At 46.7% G+C, this 25,402-nt stretch overlaps 1 protein-coding gene across 3 annotated transcripts in view; it reads left to right on the forward strand.

The window, feature by feature from the left end:
• The window catches only part of TRAPPC8 (trafficking protein particle complex 8), a 392,175-nt gene that overhangs the window by 199,846 nt on the left and 166,927 nt on the right, over positions 1-25,402 (forward strand). For all 3 annotated transcript variants that reach the window (XM_033933766.1, XM_033933767.1, XM_033933769.1), the window contains 3 exons: positions 9,621-9,815; positions 23,692-23,843; positions 24,724-24,798. In XM_033933766.1, coding sequence (XP_033789657.1) covers positions 9,621-9,815; positions 23,692-23,843; positions 24,724-24,798 — 422 coding nt within the window. The remainder of the gene's footprint in view (positions 1-9,620; positions 9,816-23,691; positions 23,844-24,723; positions 24,799-25,402) is intronic.

Below are 25,402 nucleotides of genomic sequence, written 5' to 3' on the forward strand. Positions count from 1 at the left end.
GCCGGCCGTACTTGCTATCTATCTCCCCCCCATCGACCGCCCCCCCCAAGAACCTCCGACCGCCCCCCCAGCCGACCCGCGACCCCAGGCCTAAGGCGCCTGGGCCAATCAGAATAGACCCGGGAGCCTTAGGTCCCACCAGTAGGCGGAGCTTTGAGACGGATGGGCCAATCCGGCCTCATTCCATCGTTGGCTGCCTGCCGGACAGGCGGGTTTGGCTCTGGTCTGTCCGGCCAACTACAGAAAGGTACGGGGAAGGGGGGTGGGGGTGTCGTGGGGGTCAGCCAGGGGGGTCAGAGGTTCTTGGGGGGGGGGGGTCGATGGGGGGAGGGGGGTTTGCGTCGAGGGCAGGAGGGCCTGGGATCCCTCCTGCCCGTAATGTAGTGCGGGGTGGGGGTAGGGGGTCGCCGTGGTCAGGAGGATTTGGGCTCCCTCCTGGCCCGAACAACTAGCAGGGGGGGGGGGTCGCCAGGGCCAGGAGGACTTGGGCTCCCTCCTGGCCCGATATTGTCGGGGAGTTGGGGAATCGGCGGGGCAAGAGGGCTTGGGCTCCTTTTTGCCCCGATCGTGTCGGGGAGTCGGGGGGGCAAGAGGGCTTGAGCTCCCTCTTGCCCCGATCGTGTTGGGAGTCAGCGGTCCTTCGGGGTGGGGGTGCAGGTGCGTGCGAGCGGTCCTGCTTGGGGTGAATCGGACGTCGGGGGGGGGGGGGAACTATGTAAAAAAAATACACAGCAGAAGCTGCCAGTTCCTGGCATAAAGTGTAGGCATAAAAATCGCAACAGAATCTGCTATCTGTACCCAGCCAGGCATTTATTGACTGACTTTTTCATTCTAACGCAGATTTCCAATAAACTACATCTTTTACTGCCAATATTGATCCCAAAATGTCCAGGAAAAGAAAAGTTGACGGTGAAGGCAGACAATTTAATGACAAATGGGAAAATGAATACATGTTTGTGCTTAGTGAGGGCAAACCAGTGTGTATATTGTGTTATGAGACAGTGTCGGTGATGAAAGAGTACAATATACGTTGTCATTTTGACACCAAACATAATGTTAAGTATGGCAAATATATTTTGGAAGAAAAGCATAAAATTGTTAAAGAACTAAAAGGCAAACTACAATCACAGCAGCAAATGTTTACAAAGGCTACAGCGAAAAATGATGCTGCAGTGAAAGCAAGCTTTATAGTGGCTGAAGAAATTGCCCGTACTTCAAGGTGTTTTTCAGAGGGTGCCTTTTTGAAGCAATGCATGCTAAAATTGTGTGAGAAAGTATGCCCAGACCAGATACAGAGTTTTCAAACTGTCAGTTTGTCAAGAAACACCATTGCAGACAGAGTTCAAGAACTCTCAGGAAATCTATCATCACAGCTGGCCGAACAGGCATGCAGTTATCTCGCTTTTTCACTTGCTATCGATGAAAGCACAGACAACACTGATACAGCGCAGCTGTCCATCTTTATACGTGCTACGAAGACCGACCTCTCTGTCATTGAGGAACTTTTGGATGTAGCTGCCATGCATGGGATGACGACTGGTAGAGATATATTTGAGGCTGTGGAGAAATCTATAAATAATTTTAAATTACCCTGGGAAAAGTTGGTGGGGCTAACTACCGATGGCGCACCTTCAATGTGCGGAGAAAAGAAAGGCTTGGTTGGACTAATGAAGGAAAGAATGCAAAAAAGTCACTGCCACACACCCTTGATTACTTATCATTGCATTATCCACCAAGAGGCTATGTGTGGAAAAGTTCTGGACATGAATGACATAATGACCACAGTCATTAAAACTATTAACTTTATAAGGGCACGTGTCCTGAATCATCGCCAGTTCCAGCAGTTTTTACAGGAGGTGGGTGCAGAGCATGGAGACGTGCCATACCACACAGAAGTAAGATGGCTGAGCAAGAGCGCAGTCCTCAAAAGATTTTTTGAGCTCAGAGAACAAATTGCTCTTTCCATGGAAAGTAAAGGAAAGCCCTTGCCTGAACTGTCGGATCCCGCCTGGCTATGTGATTTTGCTATGATGTATGACATATGCGAGCATCTCGCCCAACTGAATCTGAAGCTGCAGAGACGCAAACAAGTCATCACGAAGATGTCTGACATGATCACAGCATTCCAGCGTAAACTTCAACTATGGAAGTCCCAACTGGAACAGGACAATCTTGCCCACTTTCCCGTTTGTTTGAGTATCTCAACCACTATTTCTGGTACTTTTCCTTGCAGTCGGCTGGCTACCAAAGTTAGCCGTTTACTAAGTGAATTTGAGCGGCGCTTCTCTGACTTTAGAACACAGCACTCAGGCTTTGACATCTTTGCCAATCCTTTTACAGTTGATGTCAACAATGTGCCCCATCACCTTCAGATGGAGATAATCGAGCTTCAGTCTGACAGTGGCCTGAAATCAAGGTTTCAGGATGTTGAAATTGAGGACTTCTACCCTCTACTGCCCCCTGACTCAATGCCAGAGCTCCGACTTCATGCTGCCCGTATTCTATCCATGTTCGGGAGCACCTATCTTTGTGAACAGATGTTTTCAATAATGAATCTGAACAAAAACAAGCACAGATCACGCATTACCGATGACAACCTCCATGCTGTTTTGCGGGTTGCTACAGCCCAAGAAATAAAACCGAACATTGACTCATTGATACGGGGAAAACGGTGTCAGACATCTAGCCAGAAAACAAAACAATGAGCATTTTAGGTACATTCCAATATTACTGTTTTGCTTGATACCAATATTACTGTTTTGCTTGATAGCATGTGAGTTGGTTAACAGCACTGTTAAGAACATAAGAACATAAGAAATGCCTGCACCGGATCAGACCCGGGGTCCATCTAGTCCGGCGTTCCGCACACGCGGAGGCCCAGCCAGGCACACCCTGGCGAATACAATGTCACTCGTATCCCTCAATGTCTTCTGCAAGAAGATGTGCGTCCAATTTTCCCTTAAATCCTAGAACGGTGGTTTCCTCCACCAGCTCTTTCGGGAGAGAGTTCCAGGCGTTCACCACTCGCTGTGTGAAGCAGAACTTTCTGACGTTTGTCTTGGCCGTGTCCCCTCTCAGCTTCAGGCCATGACCTCTGGTCCGAGACTGGGTTACATTCGCCAATGTGAATAACGCTGTTTCTTGCTCACCATCCTTTCCCCCTGTTGGTGAGTGAGCTTGCTCCATTATGTCAATTCCTTTTAGCAATTTAAAAGTCTCTATCAGATCCCCTCTCAGTCTTCTCTTCTCAAGGGTGAACAGTCCCAGTTTTCTGAGGCGATCTTTGTAGCTCAAGTTCTCCATACCTTTTACTAGCTTCGTCGCTCTCCTCTGCACCCTCTCCAGTAGTGTTACATCCTTCTTCAGGTATGGAGACCAGTGTTGGACACAGTATTCCAGGTGTGGTCTGACCATTGCTCTATAAAGCGGCATTATGACCTCCCTTGATCTACTCGTGATTCCTTTCTTTATCATGCCTAACATCCTGTTAGCTTTCTTTGCCGCCGCTGCACATTGAGCCGATGGCTTCAGGGTTCTATCTATCAGTACTCCCAGGTCTTTTTCTTGATCGCTCTTCCCCAATGTTATACCTAACAGTTTGTACCCATGCTCCTTGTTTTTACTGCCCAGGTGCATCACTTTGCATTTTTCTACATTAAAACTCATCTGCCAATTTTCTGCCCATCTCTCAAGTTGCTTCAAATCTCTCTGGAGTTCTTCGCTGTCTTTTTGTGACCTGATTGCTCGGCATAGTTTTGTGTCATCTGCAAACTTGATGATAGCACTGGTCGTTTCTTCTTCCAGGTCATTTACGAAGATATTGAATAAGATAGGCCCAAGAACTGAGCCCTGAGGCACACCGCTAGTTACTTTCTTCCAGTCTGAGTACTTCCCATTTATGCCCACTCTTTGTCTTCTGTTTTCTAGCCATTTTCCTATCCATCTCAGTATATCCCCTTCTATTCCATGACTTTGTAGTTTCTTGAGAAGTCTCGCATGAGGTACTTTGTCGAACGCTTTCTGGAAGTCCAAGTATATTATGTCAACCGGTTCTCCGCTATCGACTCGTTTGTTCACTCCCTCGAAAAACTGAAGTAAGTTTGTCAAGCATGACTTCCCTTTCCTGAAGCCATGCTGACTACCTCTCAGCAGGTCATGGTTATCCAGGTGCTGTACAATGCTGTCTTTAATCAAAGCCTCAACCATTTTCCCAGGGACCGATGTGAGACTCACTGGTCTATAGTTTCCCGGTTCTCCCCTTGATCCTTTTTTGAAGATTGGTATTACGTTCGCTATCTTCCAGTCTTCTGGTATCTGTCCGGTTATAACTGACAAGTTAGCGAGGGTTTGCAGTAGTTCTCCGATTTCCACCTTTAGTTCTTTTAATACTCTCGGGTGAATTCCGTCTGGGCCAGGGGATTTGTCACTTTTTAGTTTGTCAATCTGATAGTATACCTGGTCCAGATCCACCTTCGCTGTGGTGAGGCTCTCCTCTATTTCCCCCTTGAATACTTTCACTGTTTTGGGTATCGATGTGGTGTCTTCCTTGGTAAAGACAGAAGCAAAGAAGGAATTTAATCTGTCTGCAATCTGTTTGTCCTCTTTGATGTATCCTTTTCTTCCTTGGTCGTCGAGAGGGCCCACTGTCTCCTTTGCAGGTTTTTTCCCTTTAACATATCTAAAAAATGGTTTGAAGTTTTTGGCCTCTTGGGCTATCTTTTCCTCATAGGCCCTTTTAGCTTCTCTCACAGCCTTGTGGCACTTCTTCTGGTCGTCTTTATGACTGTTCCAAGCCTCAGTTGTTTTCTCACGCTTCCATTTTTTGAACGAGTCTTTCTTTTCCCTAACTGCATCCTTCACCTCTTTGGTTAGCCAAGCTGGTTCTCTTTTGGCTTTAGTTTTCCTTCCTTTGGCTATCTGCGGGATGTATAGATTCTGTGCTTCGGTGATAGTTTTTTTTAGTAGGGACCATGCTTGTTCTACCGTTTCGATTTTGGATATCCTTTTCTTGATCCGTTTTCTTACCATGGCTCTCATGCTATCGTATCTTCCTTTTTTAAAGTTGAAGGTCTTGGTTAGGGTCTTAGTTCGCTTCCCCTTCCCGATGTCGAGTTTAAAATAGATCATACTGTGGTCGCTCGTTCCTAGAGGGACCGTGACTTCTACATCTTTGGTTTGCCCAGTTATGCCATCTAGGACTAAGTCCAAGGTGGCGTTTCCTCTTGTCGGTTCTCCTACCATTTGTTCTAGGAAGCAGTCTCCCATCATTTCCAGGAACTTTATTTCTTTGCCGCAGCTTGAGGTTACTAGGTTCCAGTCTATTCCTGGGAAATTGAAGTCTCCCATGATAGTTACATTGCCCGTCCTACATTCATGTCTTATTTCATCTATCATATCCGAGTCTGTTTCCTCCGTCTGACCTGGAGGTCGATAGTAGAGACCTATTTTTATGTTTGCTCCGTTTTGTCTGGGGATCTTTACCCAGAGGGACTCCAGTTTCGTTTTCTCCTCCGCCTTCCCTTCTCCAGTAGATTCTACTCCTTCCTGGACATATAGGGCAATGCCTCCCCCTTTCTGCCCTGTTCTGTCTCTTCTGTAAAGCTTGTATCCCTGTAGTACTGTATCCCATTCATTTTCCTCGTCCCACCATGTTTCTGTTATGCCAATGATATCTATTTCTTCGCATCTAGCTAGTGTTTCCAACTCCCCCATTTTATTTCTCAGGCTTCTGGCATTCGTGTACATACATTTAAGCTCCCTTTGTGTTGCCTTCTTAGATTTTCTGGGCTTCCCAGGCCTTATTGTATCTTTTACTGCATCTATTTGCGCTCCATTGTTGTCTCCCTCATTTGCGTCAAGTTCTTCCTCTTCATCTGAGCGGATGTCCTTATTTCCTTCTGTCCGGGCCATCAACTGGTTGTCGACTGTCCGCTCTCCCCTGATCTTCAGTTTAAAGTCTTCTCAATGATCTTCTTCATGTTTCCAGCCAATATTCTCGCCCCTTCTTTGGTGAGGTGTAATCCGTCCTTCCTATAGTACCTGCTCCTTCCCCAGAACGTCGTCCAGTTGCGCACGAAGTCAAACCCTTCTTCCTCGCACCATCGTCTCATCCAGGCGTTGATTTCTCGCAGCTCATCTTGCCTCTTCGCATCTGCTCTCGGTACCGGGAGGATCTCAGAAAATGCCACTGTCACCTCCCTGACCTTCAGTTTTCTTCCAAGTGAGCGGAGCTGGTTCTTCATTTCCTCCCTATCGTACTTCCGTCCGCTCACGTCGTTGGTTCCCACGTGGATAAGTACCGCAGTGTCCTTCCCTTCTGCGCTGTCTATGATCCTGATGATCCTGCCAGCCACATCCTTCACTCTTGCTCCGGGCAGGCAGGTGACCAGTCTGTCTTCTCTTCCTCCTGCAATGTGGCTGTCTACATTGCGTATAATGGAATCTCCAACAATGATCCCTATCTTCTCTATTCGAGGGTTTCTTGGGGGTCGCAAGTCCACGTCCATGGTGTAGGTCCTGTCTTCTTTCTTCTGTGGCACATCCCCAACCTCAGCTGCAGACTCTTCATCAATTGTAGTGGTATCTCCGCCCATATCACCATGGCCTTGTTCCTGGGTAGTTCGGGTACAGCTGTCCAACCCTGGGACTTCCACATGTTGCTGGTGGGCTTCCTCGATGAATTTCTCAAGTTCCTCGATCTCTTCGCTGTTAAGGAAAAGATTGTTCCACTCATTTTAAATTCACATTTCTGGTTAACATTGTCAGTTTATGACTGTTCAGTAAACCATTCGGCCCGCAATTTAGGCTGGATTTTAGATTTTGGCCCCTTCTCTGATTGAGTTCGACACCCCTGGATTACAGGATCCGAGGCAACATGGCTTTACTAAAGGTAAATCTTGTCAAACAAACCTGATTGAATTTTTTGATTGAGTGACCAGAGAACTGGATCAAGGACATTCTAGATGTAATTTACTTAGATTTCAGCAAAGCCTGTGACACGGTTCCTCATAGGAGGCTCTTGAACAAACTTGAAGGGCTGAAGTTAGGACCCAAATTGGAGAACTCAATTAGAAACTGGTTGATGGACAAACGCCAGAGGAGAGATTTGATTGAAGTCTACAAAATCCTGAGTGGAGTACAATGGGTACTAGTTAATTGATTTTTCACTCCTTCAAAAATTACAAAGACTAGGGTACACTCGATGAAGTTACAGGGAAATACTTTTAAAACCAATAGGAGGAAATTTTTTTCCACTCAGAATAGTTAAGCTTTGGAACGCATTGCCAGAGGATATGGTAAGAGCGGATAGTGTAGCTGGTTTTAAGAAAGGTTTGGACAAGTTCCTGGAGGAAAAGTCCATAGTCTGTTATTGAGAAAGACATGGGGGAAGCCACTGCTTTTCCTGTATTGGTAACAATAAGGGTTCTAGAGTATCACTGTGTTGCAGTCTGGTTTTGGGGATAGCCCTAATGAATATAGATGAGAGATTTGCATATAATGGAGGTGATAGGCATGCAAATCTTCCCCATGCATATTCATTAGACCTATCCTGAAAACCTGACTTGGCTGGTGGTCATCCAGGACAGGGTTGGGAACTACTTATATAAGGTGCTCATCAGGGAATGAGAGGCTCTTTATATCAGTGCAAAGGTGAGATATCTGTTAATGGCCCATTGAGAAGATGAGACATTCCAGTGCGTTTAGTGTGATGGCATCTATTAGTCTTGGGGTTAAAGTCAGATTTAACAATGGTGGCTACCCCTCATCTTCTGACGCCTGGCGTGAGTAGGTTAGTGCTTGATAACTAGGGAGGCAGAGCAGACCCAGGGTGGTACTGTCATTGTTTTTGAGCCAGGTTTTGGTGATTAGGAGGATGTTTCAGTTATTGTCCATGAGAAGATCTCTTAGAACAGGGATCTCAAAGTCCCTCCTTGAGGGCTGCAATCCAGTCGGGTTTTCAGGATTTCCCCAATGAATATTCATTGAAAGCAGTGCATGCACATAGATCTCATGCATATTCATTGGGGAAATCCTGAAAACACGACTGGATTGCGGCCCTCAAGGAGGGACTTTGAGATCCCTGTCTTAGAATGACATCTTTGTTGTTTACTGATCTCGCATTTGTGAGGGCATTCTTGAAGCTTTTGAGTGTTGATGAGGGTGAGTTGAGGGGGAATATGCCTAAGGTAGTGGGGTCTATGCTGTAGGGCAGAGGTTGGCAATTCCGGTCCTCGAGAGCCGGAGCCAGGTCAGGTTTTCAGGATATCCACAATAAATATGCACGAGATAGATTTGCATCTCAAGGAGGCAGTGCTTGCAAATCCATCTCATACATATTCATGTGGAGATCCTGAAAACCTGATCTGGCTCTGGCTCTCAAGGACTGGAATTGCCTACCCCTGCTCTAGGGGTATATTGCCATGGAGATGATTCAGGTCACCATATCTGCCCTAGCCTGTAATAGTTGAGATGGGGGAATATGCTGTTGGAGAGAATTGTTGATGCGTGTTGGTCCACACAAAGGGCTCTTTGGCGAAGCCTGCCTCTGCCGGCCATTTAAGGACTGAAGCCGGCACTGAGCTGCAGGTGGGCGGGGTCTGGACACCACATGACCGAGTTCTCTGGTGGGGAAAGGAGCGATGTCAGGTATCTCCTCCCCATCTGGAACGCATCTGTATATGGGGCAGTGGGGGGATTAAGTGACTTTCCCAACACGCCCTACTAACACTAAGGGGGTCTTTTACTAAGGCACGCTAGACGATTTAGCGTGCACTAAATGCTAACGCACCCATTATATTCTATTCCGAAAGCATCTGAAAACTTGGCTTTTCTCCAAAACGTAAAGCTATCTATTTAAAATGTGAAGCTAGCTATCCTCTTCATAACCTCTAATTTCTTATTATGTCCTTCCCTCATTTATTGAATTACCTGTAAACCATGCCGAGCTCTATCTTTATGGAGATGATGCGGTATACAAACTTAAGATTTAGTTTAGTTTAAATCGGCTAGCACGCCTTAGTAGAGGCATCTCTTTCTCTTCCTTCCAAACCCCCCTTCACTCTGTAATGCTTCAAAACTTTGTGTGCTAGCCAATGTGATAAAATAACATTTTTGCTAAGAATTTTAAGTGGGCTGCTTCCTAGGGCCAGGTGAAATGCACATGTAATACCTCTGAATTAAAGGTTTGTCACATTTCTTACTAAAGAGAGCATTGTAGTATTTGTTTCTTTTCAGGTCGCCAGCAGTAGTTTCTACATGCTGCCAACTGGCTGACCCAAAAGCCTTCCCTCTGACACAAAAACACAAACATTTCAGAGGGAAGGCTTCAGGTCAGCTGCCGACAGTCTGTGGCTGCTGGATGGATAAAGCCTGAGCCCAAACTGGGCGGGCCAGGCCTGTTCCTTGGCTACACCCCTGTATGATGTTGATAATATTCATAGTGTTCAGATTTGTTGTATCTTTGGTTCTGTGGATTTATTTGTTGTGTGTGATTCAATGTGCTGGGTATTTGTGATGGTTTTCAAGTCATAGCTTTTAAACAATACAAATTTATAACAATTCTTTATATATATATATATTTTTTTTTTTTTAATTATCATTTTTTATTTTTTTGCCTTTAGGTGAAAAGCAAGCAGCAACGCACATAAGTCTTGACCAGGAATATGATAATGAATCTTCACAACAATGGAAAGAACTAGAGGAAAAAGTTGTGACAACTGTTAATAAAGGAGTAATGCCATTAAATTTTCAACCTACTCAGTATTGTTTAAGCAGCTATTCAGATAACTGCAGATTTCCACTTGCTGTTTTACATGGTAATTCATTGTTTATTCTTACAGTTTAAACCAAGAGAAATGAGTTAAATTTTCTATAGTCTAGTTGAGATCAGAAAAATGTTGTAAAAATGCCATTGTTGCCTACCTTGATCTGTCAATACCCTGAATGATAGTCAAGCAGTTTAGGCTACAAGCCTGGACTCTGTGTTCATTAAACAGGTCTTTTTTAATATCAATTTATAACACGCATGAACACTTACAGTTTGTAGATCTTACATCAGTGCTTCTTCGGTCAGGGAATTCAATCTGCCGCGTTACTGATGACATCATCAGTAATGCGGCAGAGTGAAATCCCAGGCGTACAAGGCCAAGCAGCCTGCTGCTTCAGTTGAAGGTAGGGCTCGCTCATGGTCGGGGGGGGGGGAGGGGGAAGGATGAAGGGTCAGCAGGGGTTAGGCTGCGTGGAGGGTGGGGGGGCGACGGGGGCGGGTTGAAGCGTTGCCAGCAAATCTCAGGACTAGGGCTTATTTTTGGGGTAGGGCTTATATTAAGACCTACCCCGAAAATGATGCTAGGGCTTATTTTCGGGGAAACACGGTATATTAATGCGTATAACTTTTAGAAATGCCTACAATCTGCCCATGTTCCACCCCTCCCCGGCCATACCCTGTTTTCTTCACACACTGGAATTGGCATATACTTTTTATAGAATTGTGCTTTGTGTATAACTTTTAATTATCCCAGGACAAGCAGGCAGGTATTCTCACTAGTGGGTGATGTCATCCGACAGAGCCCCGATATGGACGTCTCACAAGCATGTCTTGCTTGAAGAAACTCAGAAGTTTCGAGATGCCCGCACCGCGCATGCGCCAGTGCCTTCCCGCCCGATGGTCCGGGTGTGTCTCCTCAGTTCTTTTTCTTCCGCGGAGCTGAGAAGTTTACTTCAATTCTGCGCCCATTGAATCTGTTTTTTTGCCTTCTGCATCGCCGCGGGTTGAGTTCTTTTTACTCTTTCCGTGCGTTTATTCTTTTTTTTCTTTGATTTCTTTAAAAAAAAAAAATTTTTCTTCCGACACCGGAAATGATGCTAGGGCTTGGGCCCCGCGCCTTCGACCTTGCGGCGGAGCTTTTCTGGCCTATGTCCCGGCCAATAACCGGTTTTAAAAAGTGTAGCAAGTGCCAGCGCGCGATTTCGCTCACGGATCCGCATCGACGCTGCCTACAGTGTCTGGGTCCGGATCACTTTCCGAAATCGTGCCGGCCTTGCTCCACTCTGACAGCGCGAGCGTTTAAACGCCGCTGTCTTCTCTGGGAGTCCATGTTCAAGATGGAAGCTGTGTTGGATCCTTCAGCTTCGACATCGACTGGTGCTTCGACTCCGTCTGCGAAGCCCTCTGCTTCCCCAGCTGCTTCGGGCCTTCTGAAACCGGCATCGTTCACGCCGGTTTCGGCCTCGACCTCGGCGCCGGTGCCTTCCTCAGTGTCCTCGGAACAGGTACCGACCCCTATAGTCCCTCCGGTGGTGCTCAAAGTGCCGAAGGCTGGCAAGCAAAAGCACTCGGCACCGAAGGAGCGCGGAGACCGTGCGGAAGGGCCCCCTTTTGGTGCGGATCCCCCCATATCGGCTTCGTTGCGGTCCATTCTGGAGGCTCAGTTTGTGGAACTCATGAACACCATGGGACCCCGGCTGATTGCCTCGATCCAGGGTGACCTCCCAGTTCCGATTCCGAGGGGCGGGCCGCCCCTTCCTCCTCCGCCGCGCCGCACGACCTCGTTGCTCGGCGAGGAGGAACGGCGGTCGGCATCCGGTTCCTCGAGGAAGGCCTCTGATGGTGCCCTGCCCCCCTTGGAGCCTATTTCCTCGAGGAAGGCCTCCCTTAGTGACATGCCTCCCTTGGAGCCTATTCCCTCGAGGAAGGCTTCCCTTAGTGACTTGCCTCCCTTGGAGCCTATTACCCCTCCCCATGACACAGTGTGGCGTCCACCTTCGAGGCCTCCCAGTCCTGGGCATAGCAGGAAACAGGATGAGTTCTTCCAAACCCCCTATCAAGCCTGGGCGGCGTCTGGGGAGGCGCCAAATCTTCCGCCTCTCCGATCTACGGCCTCGAGTTCTATCTGCTCTTTGGAGGCTTCTGGGGATCAGTATTCTCACAGGCGGGCTCGATCCCCATCCAGACATCGAGAGGGGCATCGATCCAGGCACTCTTTGAGGCATTCCTCTCGGCACTCGACTGTCTCTCCTCAGAAGAAATTGCCTCGTATGGGGTACTCTGCTTCGGCTGGGTCTCCTCCTCCGGGACCAGAGTTCGAGGACCCCGAAGTCTTTTACTCGCCCTGTTGTTCTCAGGCCTCGGTAGAGCCCGAGGCCTCGACTTCTTCTAGTCCTTCTCGAAGACCGGTGCTGGTGGACCAACTGTCTTTTTCCTCGTTTCTAAGACAGATGGCGGATGACCTGGACATTACTCTCGATTCTGGTTCTCGATACTCCAAGGAGTACCTCGATACCATGCACTTGCCTCGTCCCCCGGCTTAGTCCTTACGTCTGCCGCTGCACAAGCTCCTCGACCAGACCTTCATGAGGTGTTTTGAGTCTCCTTACTCTATTCCTGCGGTCCCTGGAAAATTGGATGCTCGGTACCGCATGGTGCATCATAAGGGCTTCGAGGGACCTCAGCTTTCACATCAGTCCCTCCTGGTCGAATCCTCGCTCAAGCGGTCTTATCCGGCCCAGGTGTATGCTTCGGTGCCTCCGGGCCACGAGGGCAGAACAATGGATAAGTTTGGATGACGCATCTATCAGAATTCTATGATGGCGTCCCGAGTTCTAAATTATAACTTCCACTTTGCCACCTATTTGGAATTTTTTCTTCCTGTGCTTCGGAAGTTCACGCCTTACATCGAGTCCCAGGCTCGTTTTGAGTTTGAGGAGGTGGTTGCTTCGCTGTCCTAGCTTTGTCTTCAGTTGATGCAATCTTCCTATGATGCCTTCGAGTTCTCGGCCCGGGTGGCAGCCTGCTCTGTGGCGATGCGCCGTTTGGCCTGGTTGCGGACCATTGACATGGACCCGAATCTTCAGGACCGCCTGGCGAACGTCCCGTGTGCTTGGGCGGATCTTTTTGACGAATCCATCGAGACGGTCACAAAGAAATTGTCTGATCATAGAAACATAGAAACATAGAAAGATGACGGCAGAAAAGGGCTATAGCCCATCAAGTCTGCCCACTCTACTGACCCACCCCATTAAGTCTGAGTACTAATGACCTAGTTCCTTAACTCGACCCTCGTAAGGATCCTACTAGGGCATCCCATTTATTCTTAAAGTCAATAACGCTGGTGGCCTTGATCACCTGCTCTGGAAGCTTGTTCCACAACTCTTTCTGTGAAGAAATACTTCCTTATGTCACTATCGAATTTCCCTCCTCTGAGTTTGAATGGATGTCCCCTTGTGACCGAGGGTCCCCTGAGAAAGAAGATGTCTTCTTCCACCTCGACACGTCCCATGATGTATTTAAATGTCTCAATCATGTCCCCCCTCTCCCTGTGCTCCTCTAGAGTGTAGAGCTGCAATTTGTTTAGTTTTTCTTCGTACGAGAGACCCTTGAGCCCCGAGATCATCCTAGTGGCCATCCGCTGAACCGACTCAACTCTAAGCACGTCTTTACGGTAATGTGGCCTCCAGAATTGCACACAGTATTCCAGATGAGGTCTCACCATGGTTCTGTACAGTGGCATTATGACTTCAGATTTGCGGCTAACGAAGCTTCTATTGATACATCCCATAAGTTGCCTTGCTTTGGATGAGGCCTTCTCTACTTGTTTGGCGGCCTTCATGTCTGCACTGATGATTATTCCCAAGTCTCTTTCTTCTGAAGTCCTAGCTAGTGTTTCTCCATTTAAGGTGTAAGGTTTGCATGGATTTCTGCTACCGAGATGCATAACCTTACATTTCTTAGCGTTGAAGCCCAGCTGCCATGTCGAGGACCAGTTTTCCAACGTAAGCAGATCCTGCGTCATACTATCCTGCAGATTGCTTTCACTTACTATATTACATAGTTTGGCGTCATCAGCGAATAGAGTTACTTTACCCTGAAGCCCTTGGGTCAAGTCTCTTATGAATATGTTAAAAAGGAGTGGACCCAGGACCGAGCCCTGTGGCACTCCGCTGGTCACCTCCGATGTCTCAGAGAGGGTGCCGTTGACCATCACCCTCTGACGTCTTCCACTCAGCCAATCTTTGACCCATGCAATTAGTGTCTCGCCTAACCCCATTGATTTCATCTTGTTTAATAGTCTACGGTGTGGGACGCTGTCGAAAGCTTTACTGAAGTCTAAGTACACTATGTCCAGAGACTCTCCCGAGTCCAGCTTTCCTGTTACCCAATCAAAGAAGCTGATAAGATTGGATTGGCATGATCTACCCTTAGTGAATCCATGTTGACTAGGATCCCTTAGATTCCCCTCATCCAAAATCGTGTCTAATTTACATTTAAGTAGTGTTTCCATGAGTTTACACACTATTGATGTGAGACTCACTGGTCTGTAATTTGCAGCCTCCGCTCTGCAACCCTTTTTGTGCAGAGGAACGACGTTAGCTGTTTTCCAGTCTAGGGGGACTCTCCCTGTACTTAGGGAGAGATTGAAGAGCATGGTTAATGGTTCCGCCAGGACATCGCACAGCTCCCTGAGAACTCGTGGGTGCAATTTGTCTGGTCCCATGGCTTTGCTTACCTTGAGTCTTGACAGTTCGCTGTAAACATCAGCTGGTGAGAACCCAAGATTCTGAAATGGGTCTTCCTTGCTTGGCTTTGCTTCCAGCTGTGGCCCGTGTCCAGGTGCCTCGCAGGTAAAGACTGAGCAGAAGTAATCGTTCAGTAGTTTGGCTTTTTCGGAATCTGTTTCCACATAAATCCCATCTGCTGTTCTAAGACGTACTATCCCATTTGTGTTCTTCTGCCTGTCACTAATATACCTGAAGAAGGATTTGTCCCCTTTCTTAATGTTCTTTGCTAGGTTTCTTCCACTCGAAGTTTGGCCTCCCTGACTGCTGTTTTGACCGCTGCAGACCTTGTCTTGTATTCAATTTTAGCTTCTTTCTCCCCGGTGCGTTTGTATGAAAGAAATGCTCTTTTCTTGTCCTTGACTAGGTGTGAGATCTCATCAGTGAACCAACGGGGTTTCTTCTTTCTTTGTTGTTTATTTACCGATTTTATGTAGCGGATAGTTGCTTCGTGTAGTGTCCTTTTCAGTGTTGACCACATAGCTTCCACATCATCCGTTGTTTCCAGAGCCTGTAGCGTCTGATGGACGAAATCACCCATGCTTGCGAAGTCAGTGCCCCGGAAATTGAGTACCTTCGTTTTTGTTTGTGATCTAGGGAAGCCCTTTCTAAGGTTGAACCATATCATGTTATGGTCACTGGTTGCCAGCGTTTCTCCCACCAAGACTTCCGTGACGCTTTCCCCATTCGTAAGTATCAGGTCCAGGATGGCCTGGGCCCTAGTGGGCTCTAGTACCATTTGTTTGAGCTGTACTCCCTTCATGGATGTTAATATCCTCTTGCTACTACAAGTTGTTGCTGAGAATGTGTTCCAGTCTACATCAGGCATGTTGAAGTCCCCTAACAGGACAACGTCCCCCCGTAAGGTGATATTCTCAATGTCTTCAATTAATTAATTGTCTTTGTCCTCCGATTGTCTTGGAGGTCTGTATACCACACCGAGGTATAGGCATTTCTCTCCGCCTCTGGCCAGGTTTACCCAGATGGATTCCCCAGTGTACTTGACATCTGTGATCCTAGTTGTCTTGATGTTCTCTTTGATGTAAAGTGCTACCCCACCTCCCAACTTACCCTCTCTATCTTGGCGAAGCAGGTTATATCCTGGTATAGTTATATCCCACCCATGAGAGTCAGTGAACCATGTTTCAGATATTGCTACCACGTCTAGGTCTGCATTTACTATTTCTGTTTCTAGTTCTAGAAATTTATTCCCTAGGCTGTGTGCATTTACATACATAGCTCTCCACTCTTTGTGTCTAAACTCCTTTAGAGAGTTGCCCATCTGAATTAGAGTGTCTCCTAGCGAATCTTTTGCAGCAAGGGTACTTAACTCTGACTTAGAAGTGGAGTTTTGGTTCACCTTATTAGGATTGTTACTTACTGCTCCGGTATATAAATGGGTACCCTCCCCCAACTTACCTAGTTTAAAGCCCTTCGAAGCAGGCGGGCTACTTGGTGTCCTTTTGGTCCATTCTTCGGCCGAAGCCTAAGCCTCAGCAGTCTCGACCCTCTCGACCGCCATTAATCTATCAGCGGCGTTATCAGCCGAGGCAAGCTCCGCCTGTGAGGCAACCTGCGAAGCGACAGCCTCCTCAGAAAGCTCAGCAAAAGCCTCAGCCGTCTACTGTCCCCAAGGCTCCTCAGCCTTTTTGACTGTCTCTTCGAAGGCATAACCAGCCTTGTTCTGCCTCCCCCTGTTTTTCCCATCGGGGGGCGCCTCCATCTTTTTTATCATCGCTGGGAGGCGATAACCACCGACCTCTGGGTCCTTACTATCATCAGGGAGGGGTATTCTCTTCAATTCCATTGGGTTCCTCCGGACCACCCTCCAAGAGAGTATCCTTCCAACTTGACTCAGACCGCCCTTCTTCTTCGGGAAGCTCACGCTTTGCTCCAGCTTCGGGCCGTCGAGCCGGTCCCGGAGGACCAACTAAACCGAGGGTTTTACTCCCGGTACTTCCTTGTTCCGAAGAAGACGGGCGACCTGTGACCCATTCTGGATCTCAGGGTCCTCAACAAATTCCTTGTCAAAGAGAGATTTCGCATGCTGACCCTTGCTTCTCTCTACTCCCTTATCGAGCAGAACGATTGGTTATGCTCTCTGGATCTCAAGGAGGCCTACACTTGCATACCCATACATCCGGCCTCTCGCAAATTCCTCATATTTCGGGTGGGACATCTGCATCTGCAGTATCGAGTGCTTCCATTCGGCCTGTCCTCGTCTCCCAGAGTCTTCACAAAGTGTCTGGTAGTGTTGGCCGCTGCACTCCCGAACCAGGGTCTTCAGGTTTTTCCATACCTCGACGACTGGCTCATCAAAGCCCCCTCGGCCTCGGGGGTCATCTCGGCGACCCTGTCCACGATTCTGTTCCTGCAGAGTTTGGGCTTCGAGATCAACTTTCCCAAATCTCATCTACAGCCTACCCAGTCGCTCCCCTTCATCGGGGCGGTCCTGGATACCATTCGTCTCAGAGCATTCCTTCCTCCTCAGCGCATGGATGCTCTTCTTCATCTCTGCCAGTCTGTGTCTTCTCGCTAGTCCATCTCAGCGAGACACATGATGGTCCTCCTGGGCCACATGGCCTCTACAGTTCATGTGACGCCGTTTGCCAGACTCCATCTCAGAATTCCTCAGTGGACCCTGGCGTCTCAATGAACTCAGGTGTCGGATCCGTTGACTCGACACATCATCGTCACTCCTGCTCTTCGGCAGTCTCTGCTTTGGTGGATGACCTCTTTGAATCTATCCAGAGGTTTGCTGTTTCACACTCCTCCCCACCAGAAGGTTCTCACAACCGATTCCTCGACCTATGCCTGGGGAGCGCATCTGGATGGTCTTCGCACTCAGGGATTCTGGACCAGTGCGGACCGACTCCATCAAATCAATCTCTTGGAGCTCAGAGCCATCTTCAATGCTCTTCAAGCTTTTCAACATCTGCTTCGCGACATGGTGGTCCTCATTCGCACAGACAATCAGGTCGCCATGTATTATGTCAACAAGCAGGGGGCACGGGCTCGGCCTCCCTCTGCCAGGAAGCTCTCAGAGTCTGGGACTGGGCCCAATCTTATTCAACATCTTCATAAGGGACTTGGCTGAAGGGCTTCAGGGTAAATTAACGTTATTCGCCGATGATGCCAAATTATGCAATATAGTGGACAAGAACACAACAGGACCTGACAACAAATCCAAGACCGATAGTATGGCACACGACCTCCTCCTACTGGAGAATTGGTCCAGGACCTGGCAATTAAACTTCAATGCCAAAAAATGCAAGGTCATGCACCTTGGCAACAAAAATCCATGTAAGACTTACACTCTTAATGGTGAGATCCTAGAGAGAACTGTAGCGGAACGAGACTTAGGGGTAATCATCAGTGAGGACATGAAGACTGCAACTCAGGTGGAGAAAGCTTCATCTAAAGCCAGACAAATCATGGGTTGCATACGAAGGAGTTTCGTTAGCCGTAAGCCCGAAGTTATAATGCCATTATATAGGTCCATGGTGAGACCCCATCTGGAATACTGTGTACAATTCTGGAGACCACATTACCGCAAAGATGTGCTGAGACTTGAGTCGGTCCAGCGAATGGCCACACGGATGGTCACGGGGCTCAGGGATCTCCCGTATGAGGAACGGCTGAATAAACTGCAGCTCTACTCCCTTGAGGAACGCAGGGAGAGGGGGGACATGATCGAGACATTCAAGTACCTCACGCGCCGTATCGAGGTGGGGGAGGATATCTTCTTCTTCAAGGAACCCACGTCAACACGAGGGCATCCATGGAAAATCAGGGGAGGGACATTACATGGCGACACCAGGAAATACTTCTTCACCGAGAGGGTGGTGGATCGATGGAATGGTCTTCCGATGCAGGTGATTGAGGCCAGCAGTGTGCCTGATTTTAAAGCTAAATGGGATCGAAAGGTGGGATCTCTTCGCAAAGGGAGGTAGGGGAAGGTCATTGATGTGGGCAGACTTGATGGGCCTTGGCCCTTATCTGCCGTCACCTTCTATGTTTCTATGTTTCTAAAGCCTTCCTCAAAGCTGTCTACATTCAGGGGAAGGACAATGTCCTGACGGACAACTTGAGTCGTCTACTCCAGCCTCACGAATGGACACTCCATTCCACACCCCTTCATCAGGTCTTTGCTCAGTGGGGAACGCCTCAGATAGACCTCTTTGCGGCTCCCCACAACTTCAAGCTGCCTCAATTTTGCTCCAGGATCTACTCTCCTCATCACCTCGAGGCGGATGCTTTCCTGCTGGATTGGGGGAATCGCTTTCTGTATGCGTTTCCTCCATTTCCTCTCATTCAGAAGACTCTGGTCAAGCTCAGGTCCGACCATGCCACCATGATTCTGATAGCTCCTCGGTGGCCCCGACAGCCTTGGTTCTCCCTTTTACTTCAACTCAGCAGCAGGGAGCCGTTCCTTCTTCCAGTATTTCCTTCACTGCTTACTCAGCATCAGGGGTCTCTACTTCATCCCAACCTGCAGTCTCTCCACCTGACAGCTTGGTTCCTCTCAACGTAGTGCCTCACCAGTTTTCCCAGGCGGTGAGGGATGTCTTGGAGGCTTCCAGGAAGCCTGCTACTCGGCAATGCTACTCCCAAAAATGGACTAGATTTTCTTCATGGTGTATTTCCAATTCTAAGGAGCCTCAGCGAGCCTCCCTATCGTCTGTGTTGGACTATCTTTTACACCTGTCTCAGTCTGGTCTCAAGTCGACATCTATACGAGTCCACCTGAGTGCTATTGCGGCTTTCCATCAGCCTCTGCAAGGAAAACCTCTTTCTGCTCATCCTGTGGTTTCCAGATTTATGAAGGGACTTTTTCATGTCAATCCTCCTCTCAAACCGCCTCCTGTGGTTTGGGATCTCAATGTTGTTCTTTCTCAGCTTATGAAACCTCCTTTTGAACCTCTGAGAAAGGCTCCACTTAAGTTTCTTACTTGGAAAGTGTTTTTTCTGGGGTCCTCACATCTGCTCGCAGGGTCAGTGAGCTTCAGGCCTTGGTGGCGGACCCACCTTTCACAGTATTCCATCATGACAAGGTGGTCCTCCGCACTCATCCAAAATTCCTACCTAAAGTGATCTCTGAATTTCATCTCAACCAATCCATTGTACTTCCAGTGTTTTTTCCAAAGCCTTATTCTCATCCTGGAGAATCAGCTCTTCACACTCTGGACTGTAAACGTGCTTTGGCTTTCTACTTGGATCGTACCAAACCACACAGAACTGCTCCTCAACTATTCGTCTCCTTTGATCCGAACAAGTTGGGACAACCTGTATCAAAGCGCACCATCTCCAACTGGATGGCAGCTTGTATCTCTTTCTGCTATGCCCAGGCTGGATTACCCCTTCCCTGTAAGGTCACAGCCCATAAGGTCAGAGCAATGGCAGCCTCTGAAGCCTTCCTCAGATCGACACCGATTGAGGAGATTTTAAGGCTGCCACTTGGTCCTCGGTTCATACATTCACCTCTCATTATTGTCTGGATACTTTCTCCAGAAGGGATGGACAGTTTGGCCAAACTGTGTTACAAAATTTATTCTCCTAAGTTGCCAACTCTCCCACCATCCCATTGAGGTTAGCTTGGAGGTCACCCACTAGTGAGAATACCTGCCTGCTTGTCCTGGGATAAAGCAATGTTACTTACCGTAACAGTTGTTATCCAGGGACAGCAGGCAGCTATTCTCACGTCCCACCCACCTCCCCTGGGTTGGCTTCTCTGCTAGCTACCTGAACTGAGGAGACACGCCCGGACCATCGGGCGGGAAGGCACTGGCGCATGTGCGGTGCGGGCATCTCGAAACTTCTGAGTTTCTTCAAGCAAAACATGCTTGTGAGACGTCCGTATCGGGGCTTTGTCGGATGACATCACCCACTAGTGAGAATAGCTGCCTGCTATCCCTGGATAACAACTGTTACGGTAAGTAACATTGCTTTAGTGCCAGCATCAATTATAAGATGTTAATTGCCAAATATTGTCACCAATTAAGTTACATAAGCAAATCAGCTGTGCGCACCATATACAGAATTGGGGGGGGGGAAAAGTTGTACCTATATAGTTTATGAAATATATGTATACACACAAACTCTGCCCCTGATGTCACCAGTATTCTGGAAATGCATGTACACAGTGTTGCTTATTCATGGTAAGATAAAATGAAGAAAACAGGTGAAAAAATAATAGCAGAAATGCAAAATTTAAGTCTTCTAATAATTAGAGGATTGAATAGATCCCTGTGGGTAACATGATTAGATGTGCCAGGACTGAAATGTTCAAACTGTAGTGAAAGATTTTAGGACTGTCTCCTTATCTGAGATCCATCTGAATAACATAATTTTCCCTATACATGATGAAGAGGTGGGAGCTATTAAGTGTATAAAATAAATGCAGTTATTATAATTACAGTAGTCTCATTGCTTTAATTTCTACACATACAATGCAGAGTTATCTAAGTTTAGAAATCCATGTCTATGCAGGGCACATGATTATACAGTATTAGCTTGTTACAACATGATTTATACTCATGTGAATCTCTTCTGAAATTATGATTTCATATTCACCATGCAAGGGGAAGAAGAAGGGGATTTGAATTTAGCTGCCACACCTTTTTAGTAGTAGGTATTATAAAACAGTAAAGTTTATATGTGCTCAGGCAATGCGATAAGGATGCTGGAGACAGCACTCCAAATTAGAGAGCTCTAAAAGCTATCCACAATGACCCAACTCAAGGAAAACAATTTTCAATGGATCACAAAACAAATTTCAAAGTAGAGAAAAGACCTCAGTTTGTTTTCATGGGTTTAAAAAACTTCACTTGGGTGTTATATTTTCTTTCAAATCCAAGAACCTCTTTTTTTTTTTTTTCTTTTATCCTCTTAAATATTCTTTAACCTGTCAATGTGTAGCCAAATAATAGTTTTCCACTCTCTAGTACTTTGCTTCAGGGCTACAGCTTCCACTCTCACAAAACAAAATTGAAATGTAGCAGTAACAGTGTAGCAACAATGTGAAGCAATGTGGCGGCATTAATGCGCTTTATCCATGAGGGGGTAACGGGGGTGCCCAGATTCTCCCCACCGAGCTGGATGGACGGTTGGTGCGCACCCTTTACTTTTTTGAATTTAGTGCATGCACCTAGTGGTAAGGGGGGCGCGTTGCCATCCAAATTGCGTTTTTGCGTTCATTTTGCCAGGCTTGGAGGTAGTGGCGACGGGCGCAGGCTCGATCTTCGAGGGCCTAACCCTTTTTGCAACTCCGGGGTAATCCTGACTTTCTCTCTGGTTTGGGCCACTCCATTTTTGATGTTTGGGCCTCTAAGGGGGCCTTGACTCTTTTTCATATGCTAGAAGGGGAGACGGGTATTTTTGATTCTTTTGCCCAATTTCAGGAAAGGTGGCACATTCTTAAAACTCAATTTTTGGCTTATTTACAAGCCCACCATTATTATCAGAGTCTTTGTGTGCAATATGGCGAGGAGTGGTCCTGTGGGCCACTCGATGCGTATTTATTGAGTGTCCCCGCTGCTCAGAGTTCTCTTTCGGTTTGGTATAAGGTGGCTCGATCGGCGGCTTCTCAGGGGCCCTTGCTCATGTTACGCGATCAATGAAACCGGGATTTAGATGCACAGTATACTCATGAATCCTTTTTGGACCTTTTCCGTACCTTGCATGCATTTGTGAAATCCGTGGCTTGGCAGGAGACTCAATTCAAAATCCTTCACTGGGATTACATAACTAGAGAGCGGGGTGCTCGCATGGGTTTGTGGGAGGAGTCTGAGTGCTCCCGATGCCATGGGGCTCCTGGGATGCTCCTGCATTCGTTTTTGGAGTGTCTTGAACTTTCTTTATGGAACTTCTCCTTTGCGCAGCTTCGCCTTGTTTTGCAGCATAATATTGAGTGGGATTTCAAAATGTTGCTTCTCGGAGACCAAACCCTGTTGGAAGAGCAAGGCTTTACTATCTCTCAGAGGCGCTTTATTTATTTAACTCTGCTGACAGTTAAACGTCCGATATTACAATTCTGGACCACAACGGGGCCTATCCCTCTGGATGGTTGGATACATCAGATGATCGAGCTGGCTCACTTTGAGCTTTGCTACCATAAACACTGTTTCAGTTCGGAGGTGCTGGCTTATTTGGCCCTATGGAAGGCCCTACGGTTACCTCTAGTCTCCAGACTTGGGGGTAAGGGGGGAGGGAGTGAATGACTGGGGTGTGTGAGGGGTGTATGTTTGGGGGGGTGCCTGGCTTGTGTAGTGTGGTGTGTGTGTTTTCTCTCGAGTAGGGGGACTCTGGGGGTGGGTCTGTTGTATGGATAAAATATATGGAGCTGATGGGGGAAACGACTTGTTCTTCCTTCAGGTTATCTTTGTGGCTTCTTGGTGCGCTTGGTGCGCTCTGGGTTTTACTGTTGGCCATGTATTCTTTTTTGTTTGATGCCTATTCTATTTCTGTAATATACTTGTTTCTCTTGTTGACTCCTTAATAAACATGATTTTTTTTAAAAAAACAACAATGTGAAGCAAAAAAAGAACACTTACCCCCCTCTTTTACGAAACTGTGATAGCAGTTTCTAGCATGGGGAGCCACGCTGAATGGCCCACGTTGCTCCCGACGCTCATAGTAACTCAGTGAGCGTCGGGAGCAGTGTGGGTCATTCAGCGCGGCTCCCCGCACTAGAAACTGCTATCACAGTTTTGTAAAAGGAGGTCTTGTCCAGACTTCGTGCAGCTAGTAGGTATTCCCTGTCACTGGAGGGCTTGCAGGTTAAGTATGCACCTGAAGCAATGGTTGTGACCTGCCCAATATCCTAAGCAAAGTCAATGGGATATGAACTGTGGATTCCCTAGTTCTCATCCCACTAATTTAACTTTTAGTTTATTCATTCACTCTGTAATGCTTCAAAACCTTGTGTGCTAGCCAATGTGATAAAATAAAATTTTATGCTATGAATTTTAAGTGGGCTGCATTCCAAGACCAGGTGAAATGCACATGTAATACCCCTGAATTAAAGGTTTGTCACATTTCTTACTAAAGAGTGCATTGTTGATTTGTTTAATATATTGGAACAAATTGATCATGGGCAAAAAATTGTTTCACACTTTTTCTCACATCTTCATTTAACAGAACCTATAACAGTAGAGGTTGCCTTTAAGAACCCATTAAAAGTTCCACTTGTGTTGATGGATTTGTCACTGCTCTGGAAATTCCAGCATAGAGACTTTAGTGGAAAGCACAATGGAGAAGCAATAAGCAATGAAAAGGATATGCTTCCAAAGGTGAGTTGCTATTACTGAAGAAAATATTTTTTGTAGTTCAAATAAGCTAGTATGAATTTTATTCACTATACTATATCCTGTTCTGTGGGGAAAAGTTATAACAGACATTACTGAATCTTCTCTAGAACAAACAAAAAATATCTTGTAACTACAACTTTGTATTTTTTAACCTGGCATTTTTCTTCTTTCTCAGTAGCAATTAGCTTCTATTAATAGCTATGCAGGAGCTTTGCCCTGTTTACCTTCCTGCCTTCAGTATAATCCAGTCATTGTAGTAGTAGAGCCCAGCACATTTAGACCATAATTCTGGCTACTTGAATTTTTGCTGTTGTGTTATACTTGGGACTCCTTCCTGAACATCCTTAGCCAACTTAAGGAGTAGAAACTGGACTTGACTTGGATATCAGCCGTCACCAATGCTGTTATTGAGCAGTCAGGCTGACTCCTCAAAATGATGGAACTTTAGTTTTTTTTGGATAGGGTACTGGTTAACTGCACTGCAAATTTGGGCTCCTGTTTAATTAGTATTATGCAGTTTCCTCTTAGAATATGAATGAAGCCATTTCAATCAGTTATCCCATGGAGCTGGATACATACTGTACATGTATACTTATGTCCTGGGAACATATGTGGTCACTAAAAGAAGAGGTACTTCTGGTTGTTGAAAAATTGTCATGGTTCACATTCTCTGTGGGCATATAAAACTAGAACGCAGCACTGTATACCCTAAAAGGGACAACATAATTTTTTTGTGTGTTTTTGCAGGATTTGTCTGATCTTAATAGAGTTTATACTGTTAATTAATAAATAGAAACAATTAATTTGATTTGTTTTTTTTAAGAGAAGTATTTCTTTTTCTGTGCCCCACTGTTCCTTACAGGGAAACTGTACAAATGATATGATTGGAACTGAAGTAATAAGTGAGTTCTTAATTAGTAGTGAAGAGACCAAGATGGTGAGTAGCATTACAGGGTTTTGTTATAATTGTGGAGGTGGATGGGTAGAAAGGATACTATACTGCATTTATGCCATAGCCACAAGTTAGTAAATTTAAAAATTGCTATTAACATCCAACTGAAACTGCTAAATAGGATTCAGAGTTTGTAAGTAAATATTTTATTCAGGGTAATTTTGCAACAGGCTACCTAACTTGTGCAGCAAGAATGCAGATAATTTACACTAGTTTTCAAAGGGAAAGTATGCCCACTGAGTGCACAGCTCACTTATACAGTACACACATATTTTCTTAGATTCTGCAAAGCATATGTTCTTAGTCATATTCTATATAAGTTGTAAGTTATTGATCCTATAGCTTTGTGTTTTGATCCTGTAGCACAGCGGTCTCAAACACGCGGCCCACGGGCCGTATGTGGCTCTCCAGATTTTATTTGCGGCCCGCGGTCTAGACTGGATCATTATCTTCCTTTTGGAGCAGCAGCATGTCTGGCCGGCTCGTTCTGTTCAAAGCCGCGTGTTGGCGGCTCCTTGCGCTTTCCACGGAAGAGCCAGCCAGACACACTGCTGCTCCAGTGGCGTACCAAAGGGGGGGTGGTCCACTG

The sequence above is a fragment of the Geotrypetes seraphini genome, chromosome 2, assembly GCF_902459505.1.
Source record: "Geotrypetes seraphini chromosome 2, aGeoSer1.1, whole genome shotgun sequence".
Taxonomy (NCBI): Eukaryota; Metazoa; Chordata; class Amphibia; order Gymnophiona; family Dermophiidae; genus Geotrypetes; species Geotrypetes seraphini.